The 24,976-nt window shown below is 40.3% G+C and overlaps 2 protein-coding genes across 5 annotated transcripts in view; both read left to right on the forward strand.

Moving 5' to 3' along the window:
- The window catches only part of LOC111326703 (small subunit processome component 20 homolog), a 39,039-nt gene that overhangs the window by 11,688 nt on the left and 2,375 nt on the right, over positions 1 to 24,976 (forward strand). For 3 of the 4 annotated variants that reach the window (XM_088734573.1, XM_088734574.1, XM_088734576.1), the window contains exons 9-37: positions 420 to 908; positions 1,228 to 1,394; positions 1,825 to 2,027; positions 2,490 to 2,630; positions 3,192 to 3,475; positions 3,981 to 4,761; positions 5,253 to 5,387; positions 5,920 to 6,191; positions 6,761 to 6,840; positions 7,555 to 7,820; positions 8,322 to 8,461; positions 9,048 to 9,204; positions 9,512 to 9,610; positions 16,575 to 16,742; positions 17,384 to 17,550; positions 18,040 to 18,187; positions 18,393 to 18,509; positions 18,810 to 18,980; positions 19,462 to 19,593; positions 20,399 to 20,509; positions 20,719 to 20,798; positions 20,890 to 20,959; positions 21,217 to 21,336; positions 21,529 to 21,591; positions 21,774 to 21,905; positions 22,129 to 22,291; positions 23,150 to 23,313; positions 23,403 to 23,474; positions 23,711 to 23,911. In XM_088734573.1, coding sequence (XP_088590699.1) covers positions 420 to 908; positions 1,228 to 1,394; positions 1,825 to 2,027; positions 2,490 to 2,630; positions 3,192 to 3,475; positions 3,981 to 4,761; positions 5,253 to 5,387; positions 5,920 to 6,191; positions 6,761 to 6,840; positions 7,555 to 7,820; positions 8,322 to 8,461; positions 9,048 to 9,204; positions 9,512 to 9,610; positions 16,575 to 16,742; positions 17,384 to 17,550; positions 18,040 to 18,187; positions 18,393 to 18,509; positions 18,810 to 18,980; positions 19,462 to 19,593; positions 20,399 to 20,509; positions 20,719 to 20,798; positions 20,890 to 20,959; positions 21,217 to 21,336; positions 21,529 to 21,591; positions 21,774 to 21,905; positions 22,129 to 22,291; positions 23,150 to 23,313; positions 23,403 to 23,474; positions 23,711 to 23,911 — 5,293 coding nt within the window. The remainder of the gene's footprint in view (positions 1 to 419; positions 909 to 1,227; positions 1,395 to 1,824; positions 2,028 to 2,489; positions 2,631 to 3,191; positions 3,476 to 3,980; positions 4,762 to 5,252; positions 5,388 to 5,919; positions 6,192 to 6,760; positions 6,841 to 7,554; positions 7,821 to 8,321; positions 8,462 to 9,047; positions 9,205 to 9,511; positions 9,611 to 16,574; positions 16,743 to 17,383; positions 17,551 to 18,039; positions 18,188 to 18,392; positions 18,510 to 18,809; positions 18,981 to 19,461; positions 19,594 to 20,398; positions 20,510 to 20,718; positions 20,799 to 20,889; positions 20,960 to 21,216; positions 21,337 to 21,528; positions 21,592 to 21,773; positions 21,906 to 22,128; positions 22,292 to 23,149; positions 23,314 to 23,402; positions 23,475 to 23,710; positions 23,912 to 24,976) is intronic. The other variant, XM_088734575.1, reaches the window with a different exon arrangement.
- LOC111326704 (QRFP-like peptide receptor) lies at positions 9,620 to 13,953 on the forward strand. Its single transcript, XM_022930759.2, has one exon. It carries the CDS (start codon positions 12,181 to 12,183, stop codon positions 13,297 to 13,299), a length of 1,119 nt encoding a protein of 372 aa, XP_022786494.2. The 5' UTR covers positions 9,620 to 12,180; the 3' UTR covers positions 13,300 to 13,953.

Raw genomic sequence — 24,976 nt, forward strand, 5'->3', positions numbered from 1 at the left:
CGATGGTGTAGAACTGTTTTCATAGAATTTAACTGGTCTGGACCCTGACTTCGGTCACTATCTATACATCGAATGGGTCCGTCCTAAGAACTAACCGAGCTAGTTTCGCCGAACTTGCCCTTTTCATTTTAGTACCCCGAGTCATATGAAATACTCGCAAAATACACAGGAGCTAAAGGTCCGGTTTATACATGTAGTAGACAAAGTTGCCAAAGACTGAATCCTAATCCTTTTGGCAATGAATACACGAAGGACAACATAACTCGTGCACACTGGCTGGTAAAAAATGGGCTTTCGCTTTCTGTTTTTAGCAGGAAGAACCAGTTTAACCAAACAGCACATTTAGTCCCTTATGCAAGTGTCCGTTTTTGCTGTATTGTAAGACTTATTAAGTTGGTTTATTTTCCGCTCTATCACAGCAACGAATATTTTGTGGCGATGGAAAACGTTGCTCCTTTGCAAGACATCCGAGTTCAGCACCTTTCTGAACCACCAGGCACCGCGGCAGAGTTTGATCGGACAGACTCCATGGAGACGGAAGCAAATCTCACTAATTCCGAACCACAAGGAAATTTGCACAAAAAGAGACACAAGGCAGCCACAAAGTCTCTTTGTATTCATCTGAGCCTCTTCACAGCTTTCAAGAACCCGAAAGCTCTTTTCAAAGAACCCCAGTTGAGGGAGTTTTACTTGAGATTCTTAACTCACAGGGAGGCTGAAGTACAAAAGCTTGCAGTGCAGTGCCTGTGGACTTATAAGTTTGATTATCTTGAGCCATACAAAGAGGCTATCGAGCGCTTATTAGGCGATGAGAACTTTCGTGATGAGATGGCACACTTTTCAGTGGACGAGGATAGCGGCATTGTGATGAAAAGTCATCGAGAAGGACTAATGCCAGTTCTTATAAGGTTCGTAGTTTCAAGTTTTGGTAGCCAAATGCTTATGTTTCGCTTTTCGTTTAAAGCCATGGTGTGTACGCACCGTTTACTCTTAACCACCCGTCAGGGAATTTCGCTCTTTTTCCCCTGTCGAAGAGCCACACTTGTTGACAACAGTAAATATTTAATGATGAATCTCACGTTGATAACAAAACATGCGCTGTTTTTTCCCTCTGAAGCTGCAAAACAGCTTTAGTCACTATATCTCATGTATTTTACGGTAGGCGATACTTTTTACGCGCTCTTTTTAGCAAACGCTTGACTGCGACACGCTTTTTCTCATACCCAGGCTCTTGTACGGCAAGATGCAAAGACTGACTGGTACAGGAAGTGGCGGACGAGCAGGCGTGGGAGTGAGGCGAGCTGTCGTGCTGAGGTTCCTGGCGTCTTGTCCTCAGCAAGAGATAAAAATTTTCATGGACCTGATTTTTGCTCCATTTAAACACCTTTGTAGTGGTAAATAGATCGAATCTCTTTATCATAGGCCTAGATGTAGGTGGCTTTATGTATTTACCAGACCTGCTCATGTCGCAAGTTTTGGTCTGAAGATGAGCTTATTGGTTCTACTCCTTTGTCGCACTAAGGTGGGAAAAAAATTTGTTTTGGCGAAGGGCAAGCTTTTGAAAATTCGCTACGGTAGTGTATCGACATTTATTGTGTAGTTATTTATGAAATACCAGAACTCCTGTTTCAAAATCATGATATCTTCCCCACGCAATTTACTGTTTCAATATCTGCTATCTGTTCTCTTTTGACTGATAGTCAAGTCGGCGTTCGATATTATAGTCTCTTTCAACTTTAAAATAGCTTGGCATTTCGCCAAGATTGCCCCAACATATCAAAATATTTCCAGAGTTACTTGTTTACTTTTGATTGTTTATTTCAGAAGATGATGCAAGTGCGATTGTTACCGTGTCAACAGAACTCTCGCGTGTTGTTCCTCTAAAGAAACAGCAAGGTTTTCTGGGAATGGTGTCACAAATCCTGGATAAACTGGGTAACCTGGCGACGTCATTTCTTCCTTCCATTCTGAAAATTATCCTCTCGCTGCTCTCGACGTGTGTATTTGCTCTGGAACATCGTGAAAAGGTTTGTTGCCCCTAGGGAATAAAGGAAACAATGTGTAGTTTCTAGCAAGGAAGTTGCTTCTTGGGGGTAAAGACGCTCTTGAATAAGGGTATAAAACCGTTAAACTACACTTACGTTGATCTCTGGCAGTAAGCACTCTTGCCAGTTTGCGTGACAATTTGATTCCGTGTTGCCAGCCGAACTTTGAAGCCTATTTTGTAGCGTTTTGATCCATATGTTTAAAAGAAATACCAAAGATAGCTAAGTATGCGGCAAGTAATCAGTTTTCAGTGAGGAAGCCATTCCAAAACTATCGAGAAGCACTTTACCCTCAATCGAACCCAGTTCCCTCTCCATTCATGACCATTCTGCCACTTTCTGAATCTGCATCACTTGGCGCTGCCTTAAGATAGTTTACTAATACAGTTTATAAGGGGCCAGGTATACAAGTTTTTTTCTCACTTAGCTTTTCCTATCTTTTAGGTACAACCATCGTTTATCTCGCAGCTGAAAACAATTCGACAGATGGCCATCATGCGCTTGACGGAATTTTTTGAATCTATGGCCGATTATGACTTCAAACCCATTTGTGATGCGTTATTCTCGTCTGCCGTATGGCCTCAGGTAGAGTCTTGCTCAAGGCACAAATAAAATGCTATTGACTTCGCACTTTTTAAATGTTTGGGGGGAGGGGCACTTCAGCATTGGTTTTCTCTTGCGCTTCATATCTGTAGTTTCACCCCTTTGCAAGTTCGACTCCCATTACGTAGAGTTCGCCCCCAAATATTTTAATTCCTCTCTTTACGATAGAGTATGTCCCTTTACTAACAAAGCATAATTTATGAACTTCATATTCATAATATAACTTCACATTCATAATATATGAACTTCATATATTCATTGTATCTAAAGCATAATTTATCGCCATCAAAATGCAAATTGATTATGAAACTACGGGAAAGTTCGCTTTGCTAAGTCATGCGCGACTGCACAAGGAATTCGAAGCCTTTATAAGACACCGGCCTTTATTGAAGTGGTTTGACGTCATTCCCACTAGTCCCTTCTCTAACGTGAGCTGGAAAACCGGTCGGTTGTAGGAAACCTCAAAGCTTGATGCAGTCAGTTTTCAAGCGGACTACAGGGCGTACAAATTGACAGTTTCTACAACATCGATTTCTTTTTCAGATAGAGAAATTAAATCAAGAGAGCATTCAACACCCAACTCCATTGCTCAAGCTCTTATTCGCTTGGTCCAAGAGTAATCGTTTGTTTCCCTTGCTGTCAAGAAAACCAGTCGAGAAGCCCCACCTTTCCATCATGTCATGTGTGTTTGCGTGTCTACGCGTCCCGTCAGTATCAGCAGAAGTAGTTGCCATGGTAATGGAAATGACGGACAATCTTCTTGTCGCTAGACAACCAGATGCGGATGATGAAGAGAGTGATTTGATGGATTGTGGCTCTGAAGTGGGGTGAGATCGATATTATTAGTCAGTTTTTATTATTTTAATCTTTCTGACCAACCTATCCTAGCGTACGGAACAGTCTCTTCTTTTTTCCTTTCTCCACACGCGCGAAACGCTAGCTGAAAATTTTTCCTGAAGGAAAAAAGCGAGAGGGCACACTTCTCATTTTTTGTGTGTGTGTGTGTTTTTTTGGCTCGTGCCCACAGAAGACTCTCGCTTAGGTAAAGGGAAACCAAAAAGACTGCTACCCGGGGCTAAAACTAGTTTCGCAAAACAGGTCTCTTGTGGGTTTTAGAATAACTCAATGGCTTTGTCAAAGTGAGTTAGTACCGGAATCATTTTCAGCAAGAAGTTAACCAATTGAATGAAAAAAAATCAACTGCTTTAACTTTTTAAGCTGGAAATTTGCTCCTTACTCCAAGCATTTCCTACTACGGCTAACTTTCTACTAAATCTTTGTGCCGGTTTGGAGTCAAGTGTAGCTTTAACCTCCTCCACTTCCCTCTTTCAGAAAACTTTCGAGCTACGAGTTTGTCGAAAGAAGGCCCAGTTACGGAACACTGTTGGTTCTCCCACACCTCTCGGTGCTCTTGGAATATTTGAGCCGATCCGTACAACAAGCCATCGACAGTTCTAAAGTAAAGAATCGAGGAAAAGATATGCTTCCCCAAAGAGAGCTTTCAGTGTTGTCTAAAATAAGTCCGTTTGTGAAAGACGCCAACGAATCTTGTATTCTGATAGAGGTGCTTCTGCCTTTCATGAGTAGCTATCAAAAAGAAGAGACGGCAAACAATATTCTAAAAACTGTTAAAAGTCTTTTGGCGAACGTTGGCACTTCAAGAAACTTTGTTTCGTCGTTATCGAAGCTTTTCTCGCAAATAAACGTTCGTAGTACGAGGCAGTGTCTATGTGAATTGTTCCTTGAACTGGGTAACATCGATTCAACTTTCTCTTCCGAGAGTTGCGACATTCTTGCTGATTTAAACTCCTGGAATCCTCAACGCCTCGAGGAGCCTGATTATGATAGAAGACTCACCGGCTTTGCAAATGCAAAGCGTTTGATTGGACAAGATGCCCTGAAAACTGAGGAGATTTTACCAATACTACACAACTGCATTTACTTTGTTTTATGCAGCGATGATATGTCTATTAGAGACAGTGCTGGCAGCTGTATGAGCTGCATCATTCATAATGTTGTCCAGCGGAGTGGAGTAGACGATGAGCGATTTCATGGTCTTATTATCAAGTGTCTGCTACCCGCTCTCAAAAGGGTTCTTGCATCAAAGAAAGAGGTAGATTGGTTGAACTTTCTCACTTGTTATTTTTGAAACCATGGGAAACACAGTGGTGTTATGGTTAGCGCACTGTATTCCAGTCGACAGATCTTTCGCAGGTTGGAGCTATGAACGGTGTCCTTGTCCTCGTACGTTTTCTGGGCTAGACCCTTTACTCGCGCTCTATTCCTCTCTCTCCCCCTCTACCCCCCTCCCCCAGAATTTTGGGCTGTCAGTAAAAGTAAGTTAAAGTGAAGAAGTTCTATAAAAACAGGAATGGGGAAATCTAACACGGATTAGCATCCCTTCCACTGTCAATATTAGTAGTCATAGTTGCTATGGAAAGTACGTTAAATTCTAGTATTGTGGGCTGCCAGGCTTGTTTGGAAGACCTAGCTATTATTTAAAATCTAATTCTTCATAATTTTTTTCAACAATTTTCTTTCTTTTAATATTAACAGTAAGTATCCAACTGAAACTAAACGTTTAATGTAATTCTCTGTCCTTAGCTTGCCAGAAACGAATTTCTAAGCGTACTTTCAACGATGGTCCGTCAATTTGAACACGATTCCTTCTCAGACCTTAAGGTTCTCTTGGACGATGATCTCGAGAAAGACTTTTTTGAAAACATCAAACACATTCAGGTGAGGGAAAATGTAAAGTAGGACCTCTCCACTTGGACACCTATTTTGAGTCCTCGGCATGCACTAAACGAAGGACACATTCCTTGTTGTTTCGGACTGTTTTCTTATCCTCAGATTCGTTTTGGTGTATAGTACGTTATGTCTCACATCAATTGAAAGATTACAAGGAACAGACCATTTTAAATGAAATTTGGGACGTGTGTGCACTGTGTATCAAAACCTTTTTGCTTACCTTTCGTTTAGAATCTCGTTGAGGACTGGCATTCTGTGAGAGTGTTTTGATTTTGAAAGGAGGGATGAGCAGTAATTGCTATGAACTCATCTTCGCTTCTGTATCTTTGGCATTCGAGAGATCCAGGGATAAAACAAATGACATTACAGTTCGGTCTTTGAGAGAGTAAGTGTTCAAGAGCAGAACACTGAAATCTATTTCTGATTTGAACTGAAAATTGAGGGGGAAAGGCTTATTTAAAGGTGAAAATGATCTGTTGAGATTTGAAGATGTATTGCTGCCGTGTTTCTTGTTTTTCAGCTTCATCGTCGTATTCGTGCCCTACGTCGCCTGCAGTCACATTGTCAGCAGCATAGCCTCAGAACCACAACCCTAACAGCTTTCCTGTTGCCATTAGTAACACACTGTGTTTTTGATCACACCGCTGCGAAGGAGCATAATCTTGTGACCGAGGCTGTCACCACTATTGGAACAATATCGGCCAGTTTACCCTGGTCCAAGTATAGCTCCCTCCTAAGACACTATCTGAAACTGTTACCTGTTGAAAAAACTTTTCAGAAAGTGATTGTCAGGTAAGCAGTGTATATTTTAGGATTTATGTCATTATCTCTTAGCAGCAACGCACGTATCCCTCACCTGACCCAACAACAGTCAACTGAGGTTAACAAGTGAGGTCTAATGTTGGCTCAGGGGAGGGGAGGAGAGGGGAGGGGAGGGGAGGAAAGAGGAGGGGAGGAGAGGGGAGGGGAGGGGAGGAGAGAGGAGGAGAGGGGAGGAGAGGGGAGGGGAGGAGAGAGGAGGAGAGGGGAGGGGAGGAGAGGGGAGGAGAGGGGGAGGGGAGGGGAGGAAAGAGGAGGGGAGGAGAGGGGAGAGGAGGAGAGGGGAGGGGAGGAGAGGGGAGGAGAGGGGAGGAGAGGGGGAGGGGAGGGGTATGTCCACACTCTCTCAGATACTAACATTGGACTATATTTTCATACATAAAAACCATTCGAAAATAAGTTGTCTTTTGTCAAAGGATGTAAGTCTTTAATCACATGATTTTATTGATAAGGGAAAGAACTTAGGAATGTGACGTCAAAGATGATAATAATTGATTTGCCATAGGTGCATCAAAATATTTATGTTAGATATCTTTTTGCAGGATTGTGGTGATCATTCTGAACAATTTTCACTTTGACCTCAGTGGTGTTCCGAAACAGTTGGAGACAGAACTTTCGAAAGGTGTGTTAATCAACAGAAGTTGTAACAGTACAATGTTTCGTATTTTAAACTTGCTTTTCGGTAAGAGTTAACAAACAGCAACTTAAAAATAATTTGGATATATCAACAAAGTTAAAATGGTAAATTGGCCACCGTAACGATATACAAAAGCTGACGTTTCGAGCGTTAGCCCTTCGTCGGAGCGAATAGAGGAATTATTCAAAGCACACACAACCCACAATTCCTCTATTTGCTCCGACGAAGGGCTAACGCTCGAAACGTCAGCTTTTGTAATCGTTACGGTGGCCAATTTACCATTTTAACTTTGTTGATTTATCCAAACTATTTCGTTACCCCCACCGACGCAGCCCCAAACAGTTTCTTTAGAAACTATCAGCCTTTATTCATTTTTAGCAACTTAAAAAGTTGAGGCGCTCGAGGAACTTAAAATACATAAAAACTGGTCTCATTTTTGTTGGCCTACACGTTGGAATCCTTGTGCTTTAGAAAAAACGACAAATTAATACAACAACATAAAGAAGCAACTTTGTGGTATTTTCATTTCCATCGACTTTTAGATTACTATAAACTCTTGCCTAAAACAGTTTTCTTGAGCATACTTTGAATCCTCATGGGTTGTTCAGGGTATTTACAAAATTTCTCCATTCTCTATTCTTCTAATCTTCATTTATTTTATTCGTTTGACACCAACTGCTTCTACCTTGGTTGCTGTAGAAAGAAATAAAACCGCTGAAAGAATAAAAACCAACCTCGAAGATGAAAAAACCGGACCTGGTAGAAGTAAGGAAGTGGATGATGGAGATAGTGCTGTTAATAATGATGACGATGATAAAGAAGGAGAAGACGACGATATCGGTGAAGCAGAAGACACAGGAAAGAATGGAACACTAGATCTCTCCAAAGAAGAACTTGCTATGCGTATCTACAACACAATTACCTCCAGTATATTACCTCAATTGCAAAAATGTGTGACCAAAAAGGTGAGGATGTAGTCGTGAAGCCGCGATAATACACGCATAAGGCCGAAAGTAGTTTAATTGCCCTGCTTTCTTTAAATAAACAAACAAACAAACAAACAAACAAAAAACAAGTCAGAGGCAAAAGTAAATCCCACCATCAATGTTAATATTGAAGAGCTTTCTCTACTTTGAGGACGAACTTCTTTCTTGCTCCACGGGTTGGACTGTTATTTTGAACGTCTTCCTCCCAACTTGCCTGAGAAAAAAGAAATCGTTGTCTCCCGTGATGATTCAAATTCGACCAGCCCCGCTTCATCGAAAGATGTCAAGATATGTGCTCGGTAATGAAATATAGAGGGATTTTTTTTCGTCTTGTCACGAGCGTGGGAAAAAGATACAGAGATTTTCGGCGAGTAATGCCTCATAAGGTTTGTAAAGAAGTTTAAAAAAGGAGTTTGCCTGAAGGAGCGCGTCTTTTCGTCATCTACAAACGTAACCGTATAATTTCGTTTCATTACTTAGAACAAGTCGGCTAATTTTCACCGACTGAGTCATCAGAAGGCTGAAGACGAAGAGGATATATTACGTGTTCCTGTCATTCTCGCAATCATTAAACTACTTCAATCCTTACCTGAGCATGCGCTGCACTTACATCTGCCCGGGTGAGTAAATAAACAATGTGCTCTTGAGTTCATCTTTCTCTCGCATTGTTCGTTCGGCGTTCTCCTTCCGTTCGGTCGGTTGATCGGTCGGTCGTTCGGTCTGTTCGGTAGGTCGGTCGGTCGGTCGGTCGGTTGGACAGTCGGTCGGTCGGTCGGTCGTTCGGTCTGTTCGGTAGGTCGGTCGGTCGGTCGGTCGGTTGGACAGTCGGTCGGTCGTTCGGTCTGTTCGGTAGGTCGGTCGGTCGGTTGGACAGTCGGTCGGTCGGTCGGTCGTTCGGTCTGTTCGGTGGGTCGGTCGGTCGGTCGGTTGGACAGTCGGTCGGTCGGTCGGTCGTTCGTTGATTTGTCTTTCCATTCCTTCGTCCATATGTTTGTCTGTTCAATCGATCGTGTCATTATTCCTCCGAAGTAACTTTTTCATTTCGTTCATCGCTCCTTGGTACTATCAACCTTTTATTCTTCACACTTTCATAACCTTATAATTTTGCGTCTTCCTCAATTATCTTTACTTTTCTACTGTGTGTGGTTTATTTCGGAGTTTAGCCAGTTCTTTGTTGCTAAGACTTGCTGTCTTTTCTTCTTGTAGACTCCTTCTCCGTGTTTGTCACACATTGAGGAGCAGAGCACGGGAGGTCCGTGATGCAGCGCGGGATACGCTTTCAAAAATCACCATTTCTCTTGGAACCCAGTACTTCCCTTTCGTACTAAAGGAGCTCAGGAGTTCATTGACAAGGGGATACCAGGTAAGCCATGATTCATACACAGATTCTGTTTCACACTGTTTACTTGTTTGAAGAGATATACGTGGGAGAGCATACGTAGGGTGTTGTAACGGGAGAACCGGAGAACATGAAGAGTAAAAATTGGACGAGAGCCAACAAACTCCACGCTAGTTATGAAGATTGATGACAGGTCTCAGCGAGCATCACTTCGCCATTATTGCCGTTGCTGTTTTTGTTGTTTGTTTGTTTGTTTTTTTGTTGTTGTTGTTCTTTTTTTTTCTATCAATAATCGTAGAAAAAAGATATTAATATCCAATTTTTTTTTCAGCTCCATGTACTCGGTTTCACCATTCATACATTACTGGACAAAATGAGCGACAATCTGGCAGCTGGAGAACTGGACACGTGTCTTCCAGGATTAGTGGAGGTGACACATGGTTTCTTTCGTTATTCAGCTTTAAGGACGCTATCCCTTTTGAGATCTCTATCTTACATTTAACTTTTGTTTATGTTTTATCTTAAAACTGCTCAAATCGAGGGTGCAAATGCTAGTTTCTCTATAGGGTCCAGCTTGAGTCACATGTGTGTAAAGACTCACTAGTCTGAAATCCGGCTGCTAAAAGGCGTGCATTTGGCAAAAAGACTGGAGTATTTAGAATACTCAGCATTTTTTCACCTTCTTTTAACTCTCAGAATTGACCAATCAATGATTTCTCCGCACAATTTCAATACATTTTCAAACAGACGAGTGGTGAGAAAATAAGAAGTCTCAAAAATATGAAAATCTGTCGATTAAACATCAATTTATCAAACGTAGAATAGTCACTAACGAAAATTTCGATAGAGATCTTGGTATCAAAATAGTGAGGTGAGGTTGAAGAAGACCTCACTGATGTTCGATCTCTAGTTACCGCGGTCTGTTGCGATTTCAAGAAAATCGTTTTGTTTTAGACTGGCGTGACCTATACTGACTTCCATGTTAACGTTAATTTAATCCCTAAATCATTTATATTTTTTAGTGCGCTAAATCTTAAAAGGACTATCTTCGCTGAAAAATCAGATCATTACTTGTTCAAAGTTGGCTGATTTTCTTGAGAGAGGACTAAATATTGCGTTTGACCGAAACCTTTCTTGATGAGACGTTTTCCAGAGGCATTTTTTGTTTTAGTTCGTGTCCAAACATGCTGTAATCTTCTTCAGGGAAACCTCCGGCAATTAGAGTTAACTCGCTTTTACTCAAGATTCTGCCCTGGCGGCGACTCCGTTTACAGTTACGCGATTAAATTGCGGTTAAAACTAAAACACAAAGTTACAAAATAAAGCTAGAGAAAAGAAAGAATTTTACGAATGATAGTTACATTTGTTATTATGTTTTTTCGGAAGCACTTGTGAGATTTGCTAGAACGAACTACTTCCTCCAATGAGTGAAACGAACTAGCTGAAAAATTTTCTCTATGAACTGAAAACAAATAATGGTAGCTTCAAATACTAATACGCATTAATTTCCCGACATTTTTCGCCGATGAACGGTCCACACGGGCGATAAAACATCATAACGACATTCTTAAACGAAACAACGTACAAAGGAAAAACAAAAGAAAACTGCAAGCGCTAATGAACAGAATGGACTTGTGTTTGGATCCTACACAGGGAGTGCTGAGATATGCTATATTTTGAGCTGCAATATGTATTTCGTACATTTGCGTTTACCTGTTAAAGGAAAGGCAAAACTTTTTTTATTTAATTCCTGCAGCTTGTTTGAAGTTTACATCTCATTTTAGACATTATGTCAGTGTTCGAGATAAAAGTAATGTCGGCGAAGAATGAGAAAACTCAAGTGAATAGCTATCCGTTGACGTGAAGTGATCTGTGATGTCGAACTTTGCAGCTGCAGCTTAACTTAATATCACATCTTTTGAGACTATTGTTATTCTTTTTTTGTTTAAAGAAATTGTTTAGCGTCGCCGAGTATTACTGCTAACGAGGTATGTTGGCCAATTGTTGGAAGAGTTTTTCAAACTGCTGCCGGAGTTTATTTGTCTTTTTATGAAGCCATGATTACAATTCAGAGGAAAAATTGTCCAATTTTACACCATTAAGCTTTTATTCACAAGGCGACGTGTTTACTGAAGGGCTTTGAATGTCACCGGTAGTCAACAAACCCTTTTCATCATCTTTCTTTTACAACTAAATCCTTACAACATGGTGTCAAAGACAGTTTACTCACATAAGTGAAGAATTTTGTTCAACATTGCGCTTCTTAAAATTTCAAACATTTCCAGTGATTTTGAACAAAGAACTCTGCTGATTTGTGTTTCTGGAATGCTTTTCGAAGAATTCCGTCACCTGTCTAAATATTCATCAGCTGCCCATAGTGTTTAACAGTCACACGATTTGACGTTTCCCGTTCCGGAGTTCAAGTCGGATTACGCCTCCTCAAAAAGTATTACTTTTTGAAACCGTAAGCCAGAGAAGAAGCTGTTTCTGTCAGGATTATTTCACCAGAAACCCTGAAACTTGTCTCTTTGGAAAGCTGTTTAGGAGATGATGGAACTATTCTGAGGTTTTCCGTGCAATTTCAAGTTAGCAGAGTTTTTAAACAAATTGGATTTCAATGTTTTGGAGAATTTCGGATATTTATTATTAGTGCGCCATTATTCCCCGGTCTTCTGTAACTATAGTGATCAAGACCCATCTGCAGAACGCTTTACTAGATGTGTGAAGGCATCGATGCAATAATCAGCAGAAATTAAACGGATGTTACTACACACCCGAAGGCTCAGAATTTCGGTCTTCTGCGGTTTTACGCTCTGTATCTCTAGCTCTCGCGCTAAACAAATCTGCGTTGAAAGAGGCAGTGTCAATCTTCCGTTGGCAGCTTTGGGACGTTTACGAACTTACGTTTTCTACCCCTAAATCCAGGATAGAAGTATTAGACAGAAGAGGATTGCCACTTTTCTGTTCTGCAAGTCAAGATTTTCTTTTGAAAAGAAAAAAATGTCAAATGCAGCAAACGCTACAAATCTTTTCTGTGGCGCAGATACCTCCACATTGTCTCTGGTAGCTCAAGTGTCATTGTATGTTATAGTAATGCTGGTATCATTGATCGGGAACTCCCTTGTTTTCGCCGTCGTTTTGAAGAACCGCAGAATGCGAACGCCGGTAAATTTCTTTGTCATTAACATGGCTGCTGCGGACATTCTCATAACGGTCTTCTACATGCCCAGGATGATTTCACGCATTTTTCTCGGCTCTGAATGGGGAATAAGCGGCGGCCTCGGACATTTTCTTTGCAAAATTGCTCCGATAACCCAAGAACTTTCTGCATCAGTTTCTGTCTTAACTCTCATTGTGATGGCTGTGGATCGGTTCTTTGCTGTTTTGTTTCCTTTAAAACGAATCATCACTAACCTGGTCGCGAAGGCGTCTATCGCGTTGGTGTGGATAATCGCCGCGGCCGTCCGCTCGCCGATGTTCTACGCTTTACGCCTCACGCAAAGGGAGGACGGCAAAACGTTCTGTGTACTTCAAATGGAATCTCAAACGGCGTCGGATTTTTACTCAAAGTTCGCATTTGTTCTGTTCTATGTAATCCCCTTGTTTGTTCTTACTGTACTTTACAGCGCTATACTGGTGACTCTCAAGAAGCAGAAGCTCGTGGGAGAAGATTTAACAAATACACAGAAAAGATACAAGAATCGTTTGAAACGAACACGGAAAGTGATGAACATGGTGTTTACTATCGTGTTTGTTTTTGCATTTGGCTGGTGCCTTCACTTCTTCTTTCCGATCCTTTCAAATCGTTACGGTTTAAAGGTGTGCAAGTTAGTGTTTCCAGCTTTCTTTTTGGGGCATGCCACTAGTGCAATTAATCCCTGCATCTACCTGATTTTTATAGAAAATTATCGGCGCGGCTTCCGCGAGATTTTAAATCCTCTTTGTCTAACGTGCTTTAACCGAGTGATTCTGAACTCAAGAGTTGGGACACAGGATTGTACCGATTTTACTGTGAGACGCAGGGAAAGTCACAATGAGAGTTTCACTCTAGGTACACTGGATTGTGAACGCACAGTAAGGTCAAGAACGGTCCAAGTTCTTCCAGCATCCACTTCTTAGCTTGACAGAGCAACACTTCTATGGCCAGTTGCTTAAACAGAGTTAGGCTGTTTATCTCTTAAAACTACACGATAGCTAGATCGGATTTAGCCAAGGATCGTAGCTAAACAATAGTTTTGTTAACAGGGTAAAAAAAAAAAAAAAAAAAGCCTGTGCACTGGAGAAACCTCTGTTTTCCCCAATTATGATCAAGAAATTTCCAAGTTCCACACTTGTCTGAACCGTCTCCCAAGTTGGAATTCGTTCCAGTAACCTGCTCTTATTACTCTACCTTGAGTCCTTTTGCGGTTATAAGAAATATCCTGTATAAACGAGAAATTTATTTCTGTTATTTTTTCGTTTGTGGAACGGTTTAATGATATTTGATGATAAGAAGAAAAGCGAACGGAATCAAAGGTACATTTTCCGCCCGCGTTTTATGTATAGACGTAGCTCTAAACATATCTAACCTATTACCAATACGTTTTCGATGCTCACTTTTTTCAGTTCCACTTTAGGACTTTGTCACTGTACGTGTAAATCAATGAGTGAAACCTTTCAGGTTAAAGGCAGTCACGCCGAAAAATGGAAAAATATAGTAGAAACACAAATTTGAGAAGCATCGCCGCAAAATGTAATGCTAACATAGAATGTAATAAAGTTTTTAAGCCAAAATGCAATTGTTTTTGGAAACAAAATTCAATATCTTTTCTAATCCAAAAATGTAATGAAATATTTAACGCAAAATGCTATTAGCTTTGAGAACAACATTCAATAACTTCTGTTACGCAAATATGCAATGAAGTGCTTAACGCAAAATTTCGTGGGAAATGTTCTCTGATGCACACTGATTAAAAATGTAATAACTCGCGAAGAACATAGATGTTAGCAGAAATCAGTTTCACGGCTCAACGTGAATGGAGTAATGAACGTTCAGGTTTTGTCTCTCGAGGGATTGATGCGATTTTGTCGTATTTCATCATTGCAGCGCTAGTTAAGTCTGTGGACTTTCTAGTGGAATCACAATTGAACAAAATCTCGCATTCTGATTGGTTAACGAAGCGAGGTATTTAGCGTGGAATTGCGAGTTGAAAACGAAGCTAAGTGATATTGTTTCGCATCTCTGGGTTCAAGCTCAGGATAAAAACAAACAATATTATTGCTGTTTCTTTTTTTCTCACTTTTACTAAATCATGCGATTCAAGGAAAACGTTTTACCTGATTCGTGAATTCCGCGTTAAATTGCACTTAAAAACCGATATCTCGCTCATCGCTTCGCGATTCATGCGATATCCGTTTCCGCGTGTAATTTAAAGCGGAGTATACGCATGTACGTGTCATATGACTGGAACAGATAGATCGCTACAACGTTGAAAGAGTATGATTTTTCAAGTCTTGTATTTGGTCTTGAGTAGGATGTTATTTGTGGTTATGTTGAGTTACTGTGAAATGGGGCAAAGTGAATGATAAATGATGAAATTTGTACCAAATACATTTTAATGCTAAGTGGTATTGCAATAAGTTGGAATGTAATCTTTATAGCAATTCAAACTCGACCATATGAAAGGTTGATTGATAATATCTTCATCTTTTGACTACTTCTTTGAAGAAATCTAACTAAGCACAGGAATGAGAAAGGATAAAAGAGAAGATAGCACTGCCTGTTCCCAGTTTTTTGAAACAGTGACAAGATCCAGAACTTTCTAAATGTCTTAGTTTTTGTTGATTGCTCGCCCTCTCACCCCAGCCTCAACTCCTCCAATGCAAAAGTATGCATGCTTTGTGTACTTAATTTTGCTGTGGACCTCTGATTTTCGTTCTTTGACTGTTTGAACCGACTTGCATCATATTTTACTTTATAATCCTGTGTTATTAAAGTTATTAAATTAGCGTCGAATACTTCGTCGATGTTATTGTAATTGCCCATTTCCGAATTACCTTTGACCTCTTTTTGAAAGCGAGTACTGGTGCTCATCCTTTTAAATGGTTATAAGTTTTCACTCGCACGCAAATTAAACCCATTTCCGTACGAATGGCTCAGCACCAGGCCCCATTTTGTAAAAGAGGCCAAAAGTAATTCGGAAATGGCCCATTTTGCGATAGTATTGTGCTCTAGCATTATCAATCACTTCGTGACAATTTTCATATTTTGTGGCGTAGTACCAGCAGCCGTTCTCTAAAAAATAATGAAATTGAAACTTAGGTAATACACGTGATTGATGTTTGTGGAAATTGAGTGTCCAGTTTACATCGCTGGTCCATGTTTTGTTACATCGCAAGACCTGTTTCATGAGCATTTACCTGCTTCGGCAATGAGTAGTTTTATCAAGCAGTGTTGACCTGGAATCAGTTACGTTCTTTTTGTTCTTTGGTACAAAACACGCCCTCTGATTGGATGATGCACTTGTCAATTTTCAGTACATACATGATATTTAGCCTGCTCCGTCGCTGTCGAGGAAACGGTGTTGCGTCAGTAAACACTTAGGTAAAATGGGATTCTGCGGGGATACAATAGTTGGTTTCTTTAGATATCAAGAGTGATAAGGTTTTTGATTGTGAACCAGTGCATGTAATACCCGGAGAAACATTTATTTCCTTCAATTATCTTACTCATAAGAAATGAAGAAATCTCTAGGTCCATTATTTGTCCAAGACCTCCGCCCAAGTTGAAGAAAAATTTCTGTTAAAGTGTCGAAAGTATTAAAGTTTTGCGTTGGTTTTGTTTTCTTTTGCTTTGTGATTAGTCCAGAAAGGTCCCAGCGCCCTCTCAACCAGTCATTTAAAAAGCTGACTTGGTCACTTGAGTTTTCCAGTTCTTCAAGCGGTTTGCTTACTTTTACCCTTGCGTTTTCATTGGCGTATGATAATGTTCACCCTTGTTCTTATACTGGTTGCTGTGAGTACTTGAGTTTTGGTTTTTCGAAACTCATCTGAAAACTGCTCCTTTCAGCCTACAAAACTGCTTGGCTTTGGAGTAGAAATACACCTGAAGGGTACCGCTGACTGCCTTAGGTTGGTATGCAAGGCTTTTAGCGAGACTGGTAATGATCCTAAACAGAAGGAACTTCAAGCTTTCATTCCGCGAGTTCAATAAAGATTGAGAGTCGTTGAAAACTCTCTCTTTATCTCTCTCTCCCTCTGTTATAATCATGCCTTTGGTTTTGCTGATCACTGATATATTTTGCTTAGTTTTGCAAAGCTAAGGGGAAAACTGGACAAATAGTCAAAATATTTACTATGTTAGATTTGGTACTGATAGTTCTTTTTTATGTTTTCTTTCTCTTTTTTTCTCAAAGGTGCTCATTGAGGATTTGTTCGGAGAAGTTGCTAAAGAGCGTGAGGTGGAAAAGATTGTCAACAAACTTCCTGAAGCAAAAACATGCAAAAGTTTTGACACTTTTGAGATGCTTGCAAAATTTGCTGGAACTCGGTCGCTGACTCTTTTAATATCCCCTTTGAAAGAAGTGGGTGAAACCTTTTTGCTTTTGGTTTGGTGTATCTTAAATTAGTTACTTTATGATATTTTTAGTGACTTTTTGCAGCGCATAAATGTACCTTCAACTTGAAGAATTCTAAAACAATGAAGCTCTTAGAGAAGTAATGACACAAAAGAGGGCTATTAGAAGTCAGTTATGGTCAAGGATAGCTATACGAATGGTGAAGAGTAAACCGTTGACCCCTGAAAATGACTAGCAGCCAGTATCTTCTCACAAAATCATGCTCTTATCACGTTTTAAGGTCACGAGAATACAGGTATGATCCCAAACTAAAGCAGCTCTTGATTGTTCAACAAATTCTCCTTTCTAGCAAATTAAGAAATGTATTGGGAAATTCAAATTCAGATGATTCGTATCCCCTTTATGTCGGTTCGTACCCAACCCGCGCAATTCCGAAGTGACAGTTACGGTTTTGTAAGATTTTTTCTCTTGGTTCTGAGCGTAGTGGAAGTCAAATTGTACTAAGAACGAAGAAGTGGCACACAAAGAGCTGTTCCCAACAGAGAATATTCAAACTGTTGTTAGGGTGTATAGTGTTAAACGGATCGTAACATTACCGAACAATCAACTCGAATTTGATGAAATGCCTGGTGGTTGATTTTTTTTAGGTTCTTGACTCCACTCAAATTCACAAAACTGCTCGTCGAGCAGAAGAAGTCCTCCGAAGAATCAGTGTTGGACTGCAAGCGAACGGAAGCATCACTCCGCAGATACTCCTTATGTTTATTCACGGAATAACTGGTGAAAATGTGCGGTTGCTGAAAAAGAAGCAAGAGTGAGTGATAGAAACAGTTCAGTATTAGTGTAGAGAGCTTAAGGAAGTGAAATCTCTCTTTTTCTTTTATTTTGTTTTATTATTATTTTTTTTTTTGGGGGGGGGGGGAAGGGAAAGGGAAAAAAATCTCTGTCGAACGAACCTAATAGGCATGCAAAGCCTTTGCAAGCTCGTTAAGTCGTTTAAAGGATTCGCTTCTTATGAATGTCATAGATTACGTACGTGAAAGTCTGCTTGACTCTTTAACTCTAATACGTCTTTAACTGTAACTTTTCCTTACAATATTAATTCATTATTGTAGAAAAACATGACGACAAAAGAGAAACTTGACAGCCAGATGGTGTCATCTAGATTAAGCAACAAATTCTTTGTCTAATTTACAAGGAAATCCTGTAGCAGCCAGATTTTGCTCAGCGGAAGGCTCCTCACTGACCTCAGTTGAAAAGTTTTTTTATCTGTGAAGCTCATTTTTTGATTTTTCAAATGTAGGGAGAAGAAAGCAACTTCAACACCAGCCGATCCCAGGCTCCACTCGAGTAGCTCGTTGTTGCTACCACCCAACCCTGTTCGTGGAGGAAATGTCCCTCAGAACAGCAACAAGACAAATCATCACATTCTGGTTGAGTTTGGCCTTCAGGTGAGTGAAGCAAGCTGTGTTAGTCTCAGCCAGCGAAAGAGGTGATTGAAGTCTGTAAAATTATATGTTTACGCGAGGCTTTACCGTGAAGTTATTTAATTTAATGCAGAGCGTCCGATCTTTGACAAATATGATTGATTTCATTTTGGAAATAAAGACGAAGTGTAAATAGGAAGATCCCCCCTGCTTCTTTTCAATCTTCTAGTTGCTGTATACGCTGCTTAAACACGGAAAACTCTCGCCCTCAGACCAGGAACATCAACAAATGTTGGATCCTTTTGTGTTGCTTATTACGGACTGCCTCAAATCCAAATACAACAAGGTACAGTTTGTCGTCTTTATGGAACGCAGAAACGTGTTTATGCTCATTGTCCTGTTAGTTTCCGTGCACAGTTAATAGATGAGCAACGACACCTATCACTATCTTTGAATTTTCGCTGTAAAGGAGAAGTCTATTTCACTTTTTCCTTCTTGCATCTTTTTCTCTATCTGCTATGCTGAGGGACGTTTTCGGACCCTTTCCATTGCTTAAAATGCCTAAAATTTAACTTGGTGCATATTAACAAATTCAGAGACTTACTTTTTCGCTGTAATCCTCTGATCAACTATATTTTATATCCAGGTTGTAACGATCTCTCTCCGATGTGTTAGCTGGCTCGTTAAGTTTCCACTGCCGTCGTTGAACAAGCATGTTCCCACAGTGGGAAAACTCCTCTTCAACATACTCAAAAACTATGCAAAAGCAGGTGCAAAAGTTGGAGAGAACTTTGAAATGCTCCTCTCGGCATTTAAGGTAAGTACGAATGTGTGCAATAATATTTAGGTTCTTTCTTATGAAAAATGTACTCAGAGGTTACTTTGCCATCAGACGAAAAGGTTAAAATACCCGTATGGCTCAGTAAAGTAAGCATCAATGTACCGAATATATATCAGCATTGAACAAGGAAAACATATTTTATTTTTTTAAAGATACGTTGTAGGGAGAAAAATATTATGATCACAAATCCTCTTGGAGTGCATTTTTGCGAGTCCAGATCAATAAAACGATACCTTGTTTTAAAAACCTTTGGGGTGGTTATTGAAAAATATAACTTTTCTCCCGACTACTTCAACTTTTAGACTTGCTTTGAGTTGCCCTACCGATTTTGTTTGTTGGATGATGACTTGTACGTTGTAAGTTTTTGAATGGAGGATTAGTGATACAAATCAATTGTTGCCTTTGTTGTGGTTTTTTTTACACATCCTTACAGTCGCATTTATATTGTCATTTCCAGGCCATGACCGTTATCATACGGGACTTCAAGCAATTTACAGTCGCTGAGAAGCACCTGCAGGTGTTGCTGGGATTTGTGGAGGAAGACATTCACGATCACACCAAGCAAGGAACAGCTTTTCCCCTTCTTAAGGTGAGTATATATATCTTATTAACCAAGCGCGAGGGCCGTACTGGGAGAATATCGGCCCGAGGTCTTGACAGTACGGACCGAGCGCAGCGAAGTCCGTAAAAAAAGAAGGCCGAGGGCCGATATTCTTTCAGTACGGTCCCGAGCAAGCTTGGTTAATAAGAGATTTATTATACGACTGAAGTTCAAAGGGACACAAGTGCGGTATCATTCGGGACCATTCGGGACAGTGCCCGGTCCAATACTGGAGAATATTGGACCGGCAATACAGCATTTTGAATGGTTGATTTTAGTTGGCCCTCTGACTGCCCGAGTCGTGTAATAATTTATCTTATTACACGACTCGGGAAGTCAGAGGGCCAATAACTAAAATCAACCAATCAAAATGCTCTATTGCCGGTCAATATTCTCTCAGTATTGGACCGGGCACTGTCCCGAATGGTCCCGAATGATACCGCACTTGTGTCCCTTTGAACTTCAGTCGTGTAATAAATCTCTTATTAACCAAGCTTTCTCGGGACCGTACTGGAAGAATATCGGCCCTCGTTCTTTTTTGTACGGACCTCGCTGCGCTCGGTCCGTACTGTCAAGACCTCGGGCTGATATTCTCCCAGTACGGCCCTCGCGCTTGGTTAATAAGATATATTTATTTTGAGGGTTTCTCTTGTAAACGTACAAACACTGTACTCATTAACATCGTGAGTGAGTGACCCTGATGAACACCACCTGACATTCTTTAATACAATTAAAACGCAGTTTCTCAGGAAGATTGTTTTTTTGTTTATTTATTTATTTGTTGTTTTCGCAGGCGATTCTCTCCAGAAAGCTCATTGTTCCTGAAATCTACGACGTCATGTGGAAGGTTGGGCAGCTGTCCATCACCGGTAGTTCACCTTCTGTTCAGCTTCAGTCTAGACAGGTAATTCCTGGATATTTACTCAACCACTTTGTTGCCTACCTACCTACCTTCCTACCGTAAATATTGTTAATTTATCATAGTGTTATGAAATAGAAGAAGGCCGCACCTTCTCACGGATAGTTTCTTGTGGACACTTCATCTGTTGTCGTTGTTATTGTTGTTGAAAGTTTTATCAATAGGTGTTTGCAATCCTAAATTTTGCTTTACAGGTCATGCTACAGTTTCTCCTTGATTACCCGCTGGGGACCAAACTACAAAGATATCTAGAGTTTTATGTTTCTCAGCTGAGGTAAGTACCACAGTTTTGAACTCTGAGCCAGGTCACCTAACACAGTTTCCCCTAATCTTGTACTTCTGAATTTCTCTTAATTTCACTCTAGCTATGAATACGAAACTGGTCGGGAATCGGCGCTGGAGATGTTGGAATCTATGTTTTCTTCTTTTCCTAAGGTGAGATGATAAAAACTCCATCGAACAAATAACTAGTTAGGGTAGTCTAACCAGTAATCCTTGCTTTTGGCAAAAAGGCAAAGCTCAGTCTGTGGGGAACAACATATTCCCAAACATAGATAAACAGTACCTTACACTTTCGTTTGTTTGGCCTAAGGGTAGTGGTATATTTATCTTCTTTTCCATCTTGTACGAATGATACCGTTTCAAGATGCATCCCTTATGCCTAAGTCAATAGTTGTTCTTTTCTTTTTCAGTCAATCTTGTTTGACTACGCTGGTTTTTTCTTTGTACCGCTGTCCTCCCGCCTGGTCAACGATGACTCAGCCAGTTGCCGTAAGCTGACTGCACTTGCTATCAAGTCACTTCTTGGGAAGGTACTCTCCCCTTTGAGATAACAATGTCCTTAGTATATGTCTGTGTAGTCCCAGATAAGTAAGATTCGTTAGCAGAAAGATTACTTATTCAAGCCTTAATCTCTCCATTAAAGGAATTCTTTTCACGGTTTGCTGTTCTTTGAAAAGTTAACTCAAGCCACTTTACGTGACATTTTCACTTTGTTTCCTAAGCTTGACGCCGATCAGCGACAGAAGCTATTTTCCATTGTACTCTTATGGTTCAAAGATAAAAAGGTAAAATAGGGCAGTTTAAGTACGGTTATGTTCCGCGGCCGTTCTTAGCATTTCTTCCTGCTGTGACATCATGGAAAGATTTATTTATCATTCATTAATTTACTGAAAGAAACCTCATTTTATTGTTGCTCATAGCATATAAATTAAGACTTTTCCAACCGCAGTGTTTTTCTGTTTTGTAGATCGCTCTTCACCGTCTTGCTGCTCAAGTTAGTGGTCTGTTTGTTGAGGTGGAAGAAAAAGGCTTTGAGAAAAGACTTGGATCTCTGTTACCACTTGTTAGCTCTCTTATAGCTCCAGATCAGTTTGAAAAGGTAGCTACATTTTTTTGCAGAAAACCTACTTCTCGTGTATGAGCTTCCAAGTTCCGCTTTTTATCCTTTACTCTCTCTCCTAGAGGCGCAACTATGTCTGCCGCATCGGTCGCGGTTCCAGATTTAGTTTTAAATTCCCCCTACCCCCTCCCCCCATTTAAAATTACTTTCCACACAACTTTTATAATTACTCGCTAGAATGGTTATTCTTTCCCCTTTTTAGGAGGAGCGTGCTGAGGAAGGCGAGGAACTTGACACTTCCGAGGGTCTCCACCGGGTCAAGGATCACCTCCTTTTTAATACTCTCTCGTTTTTGGCGAAGGTTATTCAACATTGTCAAGTCAATAAGAATCCGAGCAGACAACAGGATATGACGAAAATATGGGGTGAGTAGTGTCTCTCAACAGAATGCATGATATACTATTCTTATACGACTCGGGCATTCAGAGGGCCAATAACTAAAATCAACCAATCAAAATGCTGTATTGCCGGTCAATATTTTCTCAGTATTGGACCGAATGGTCTCTAATGATCCCGAATGATACCGCACTTGTGTCCCATTGAACTTCAGTCGTATAATAAATCTCTTATTAACCAAGCTTGCTCGGGACCGTACTGGAAGAATATCGGCCCTCGGTCTTTTTTGTACGGACCGAGCGCAGCTCGGTCCCTACTGTCAAAACCTCGGGCCGATATTCTCCCAGAACGGCCCTCGCGCTTGGTTAATAAGATATATTTATTACTGGCCTGACAGCAAGAAATTATGGCAACGACAAACGTCACAAGTGAAGTGTAATTTGACTCACTTCTCCTGTAACCTTTTGATAAACCCTGTAGACAAATAACGAAAAAACAAAAATGGACTAAGGGAATCATTTTAATTGTTGTGCACAAACGACTGAAAGCAGACAGCAAGGAGTTAATTTTTTTCTGTTTGCCTTTTAACCTCACTTTCGTTCGTGAAATATAACATGCAGTCCGCGAATGTCCCCTTGGACTCTCCCGTCTCTGGGTAGTTGTGCCTCGTTTACCAAAGCAAACTTACTCAGGCACATCCTGGACGAGGTTCCTCATGAACAATTGAGGGAGGGGCTGGTAAATGGTTTGGATTTTGAATGAAAATTCGTTATCAGTAGGTGACCACCGACGTGAAAACTCTCATAAGCTTACCAAAGCTAACTTGTTTATATATTGTAGTATGTCTAGCTATATCCTTATCTATCTGTTTTGTTCTATCTAAACAGAATCTGTAGAAGTGCACCTGCTTCATCCTCACTCTTGGGTACGACTGGTGTCCAGTCGATTATTTGGTCTGTTACTTGCCGCGTGGAAACCCGAGGACCTGGTAACTGCTTATCAGAGGGGAAGTTCGTTAAACTCTTATCTAACAAATGATCTACCGGGAAAGGTAATTGGAACTCTAGCATTTGAAACATCTTTTGAATTTTTGCATTTTTTTTTTTATTATCATGTAACTATGTTTCCTTCCTCCTGTAGGTATCCAAGCTTTGCGATGACTTCTGCACTCAACTTCACTCTCCGCTCTTGGAAAACGAGTTAGGAGAGCAGGTAAAGTGAATTTCTGCCGCCGGCAGTCTGGAAAAGTCCCCCGCACAGTGTTGTAAAGCGCATTAGAGCATTTATATGGAAATGCGCTATAGAAATCGATGTATATTATTTTTATTATTATTATTATTATTATTATTATTATTATTATTATTTCTCGTTACATTTTTCTGTTCCACGCTTAACATTTTATCCATACATGGAAGAATAAATTTATTGTTATGGTTTCGCCTTAACAGATTGTCAAAAACTTGGTATTCCTGGCCAAAACACTGCAACTCTTGGAGCTTAAAAACGACGGGGGAGGTGAAAATGGACAAGAAAACGAAGAATGCATCAGCGCTGGTGATAGAACCTCTTTCTCGCTGGCAATCCTTCTCAGTAACATGAACAAGCTTGCAACTCAAGAAGCCTCTCAAACCCCAAAACAGACACAAAAGGTTAGTATGAAGAAAAGTTTCTCGTTTTATTGATGTAAAGCAGTAGTATAGTTTTGCCGGTCTGTGTTTTCTTTTCTTGGTAAGCGAGTTTTAAAACTATGGTAAGGTGGGTTTTTCATTCCGTTGGTAAAGAGGTTTTGTCGAAGAAGGAGCGATTTAGAAAAGCATTTGACGATAAAAAAATTGCGATGAAGTATTTCTAAAACTATAAAAATACATCAGTAAAAAAAGGCTTAAAAAAGCTAGTCGACGACGTTTCGACGTTCACACAACGTCATTATCAAGTCAAGAAGAATGTGAGTTGAAGAGGCTTAAAGAATTAAATAACAATAGGTACTGATTTAAAACATTAAAACAATTAATAACTGAAAAAAAAAAACCAAAAAACTAAACAAAAGTTTTGCACGCATGGAGTCCGCTTGCACGTTCAACTTCAGTTTGAGTTTCTTGATAAAGAGCATTCCAAATACCAAGCAATCAGACCTAGTTTGACAATTTCTAAGAATCTTAAAAGAGGCATTTCTCAAGACCGCCTCTACCGAGCGCCCTAGTGTAATGTTTGCCAATGGCCGAATTCTTGTGTTCAGTAACGCGTTGAAGTAGGTGTCGGGACGTTTAGCAGACATAATCTACATCGCACAGATGCAGAGGGGTTTGTTCCCAACAAACAACAGGGTGGCTTATTTCTTCATGTGACCTATCAAACCTAACCATTTTCGCTCCCATGCAAGAAGAATATGGTGTAATATGGTGGGCGGGATTGTGGTATTCACCCCAAAATTCTTCGAATTAATTGGGATACATCCCCTCCAGATCGCTCAAGACAGACATAAAATGGTAGAGAATGAGCTAGACCTTTGCAAAGAGCAGCGAAGGATTCAAATCTCAACTGTTTGCGTTCTACTTTCAGTCGTTTAAACACTTTTTATAGCCTAAGTAAGCTTAGCATATAAAAAGTTTCATACGGCCGTTTTGTTGTGGCTGGAAACATCCACCGTGAACTCACTTAAGTTTTCTTTTTTCTGTTTGGTAGTTAGAAGAAGCTGGTTAGGGCTCATCCATTCG

The sequence above is a fragment of the Stylophora pistillata genome, chromosome 1 (assembly GCF_964205215.1).
Source record: "Stylophora pistillata chromosome 1, jaStyPist1.2, whole genome shotgun sequence".
Classification (NCBI taxonomy): Eukaryota; Metazoa; Cnidaria; class Anthozoa; order Scleractinia; family Pocilloporidae; genus Stylophora; species Stylophora pistillata.

Coding starts and splice junctions, on each gene's coding strand:
- LOC111326704 (XM_022930759.2), top strand. CDS start 12,181: ATGTCAAATGCAGCAAACGCTACAAATCTTTTCTGTGGCGCAGATACC.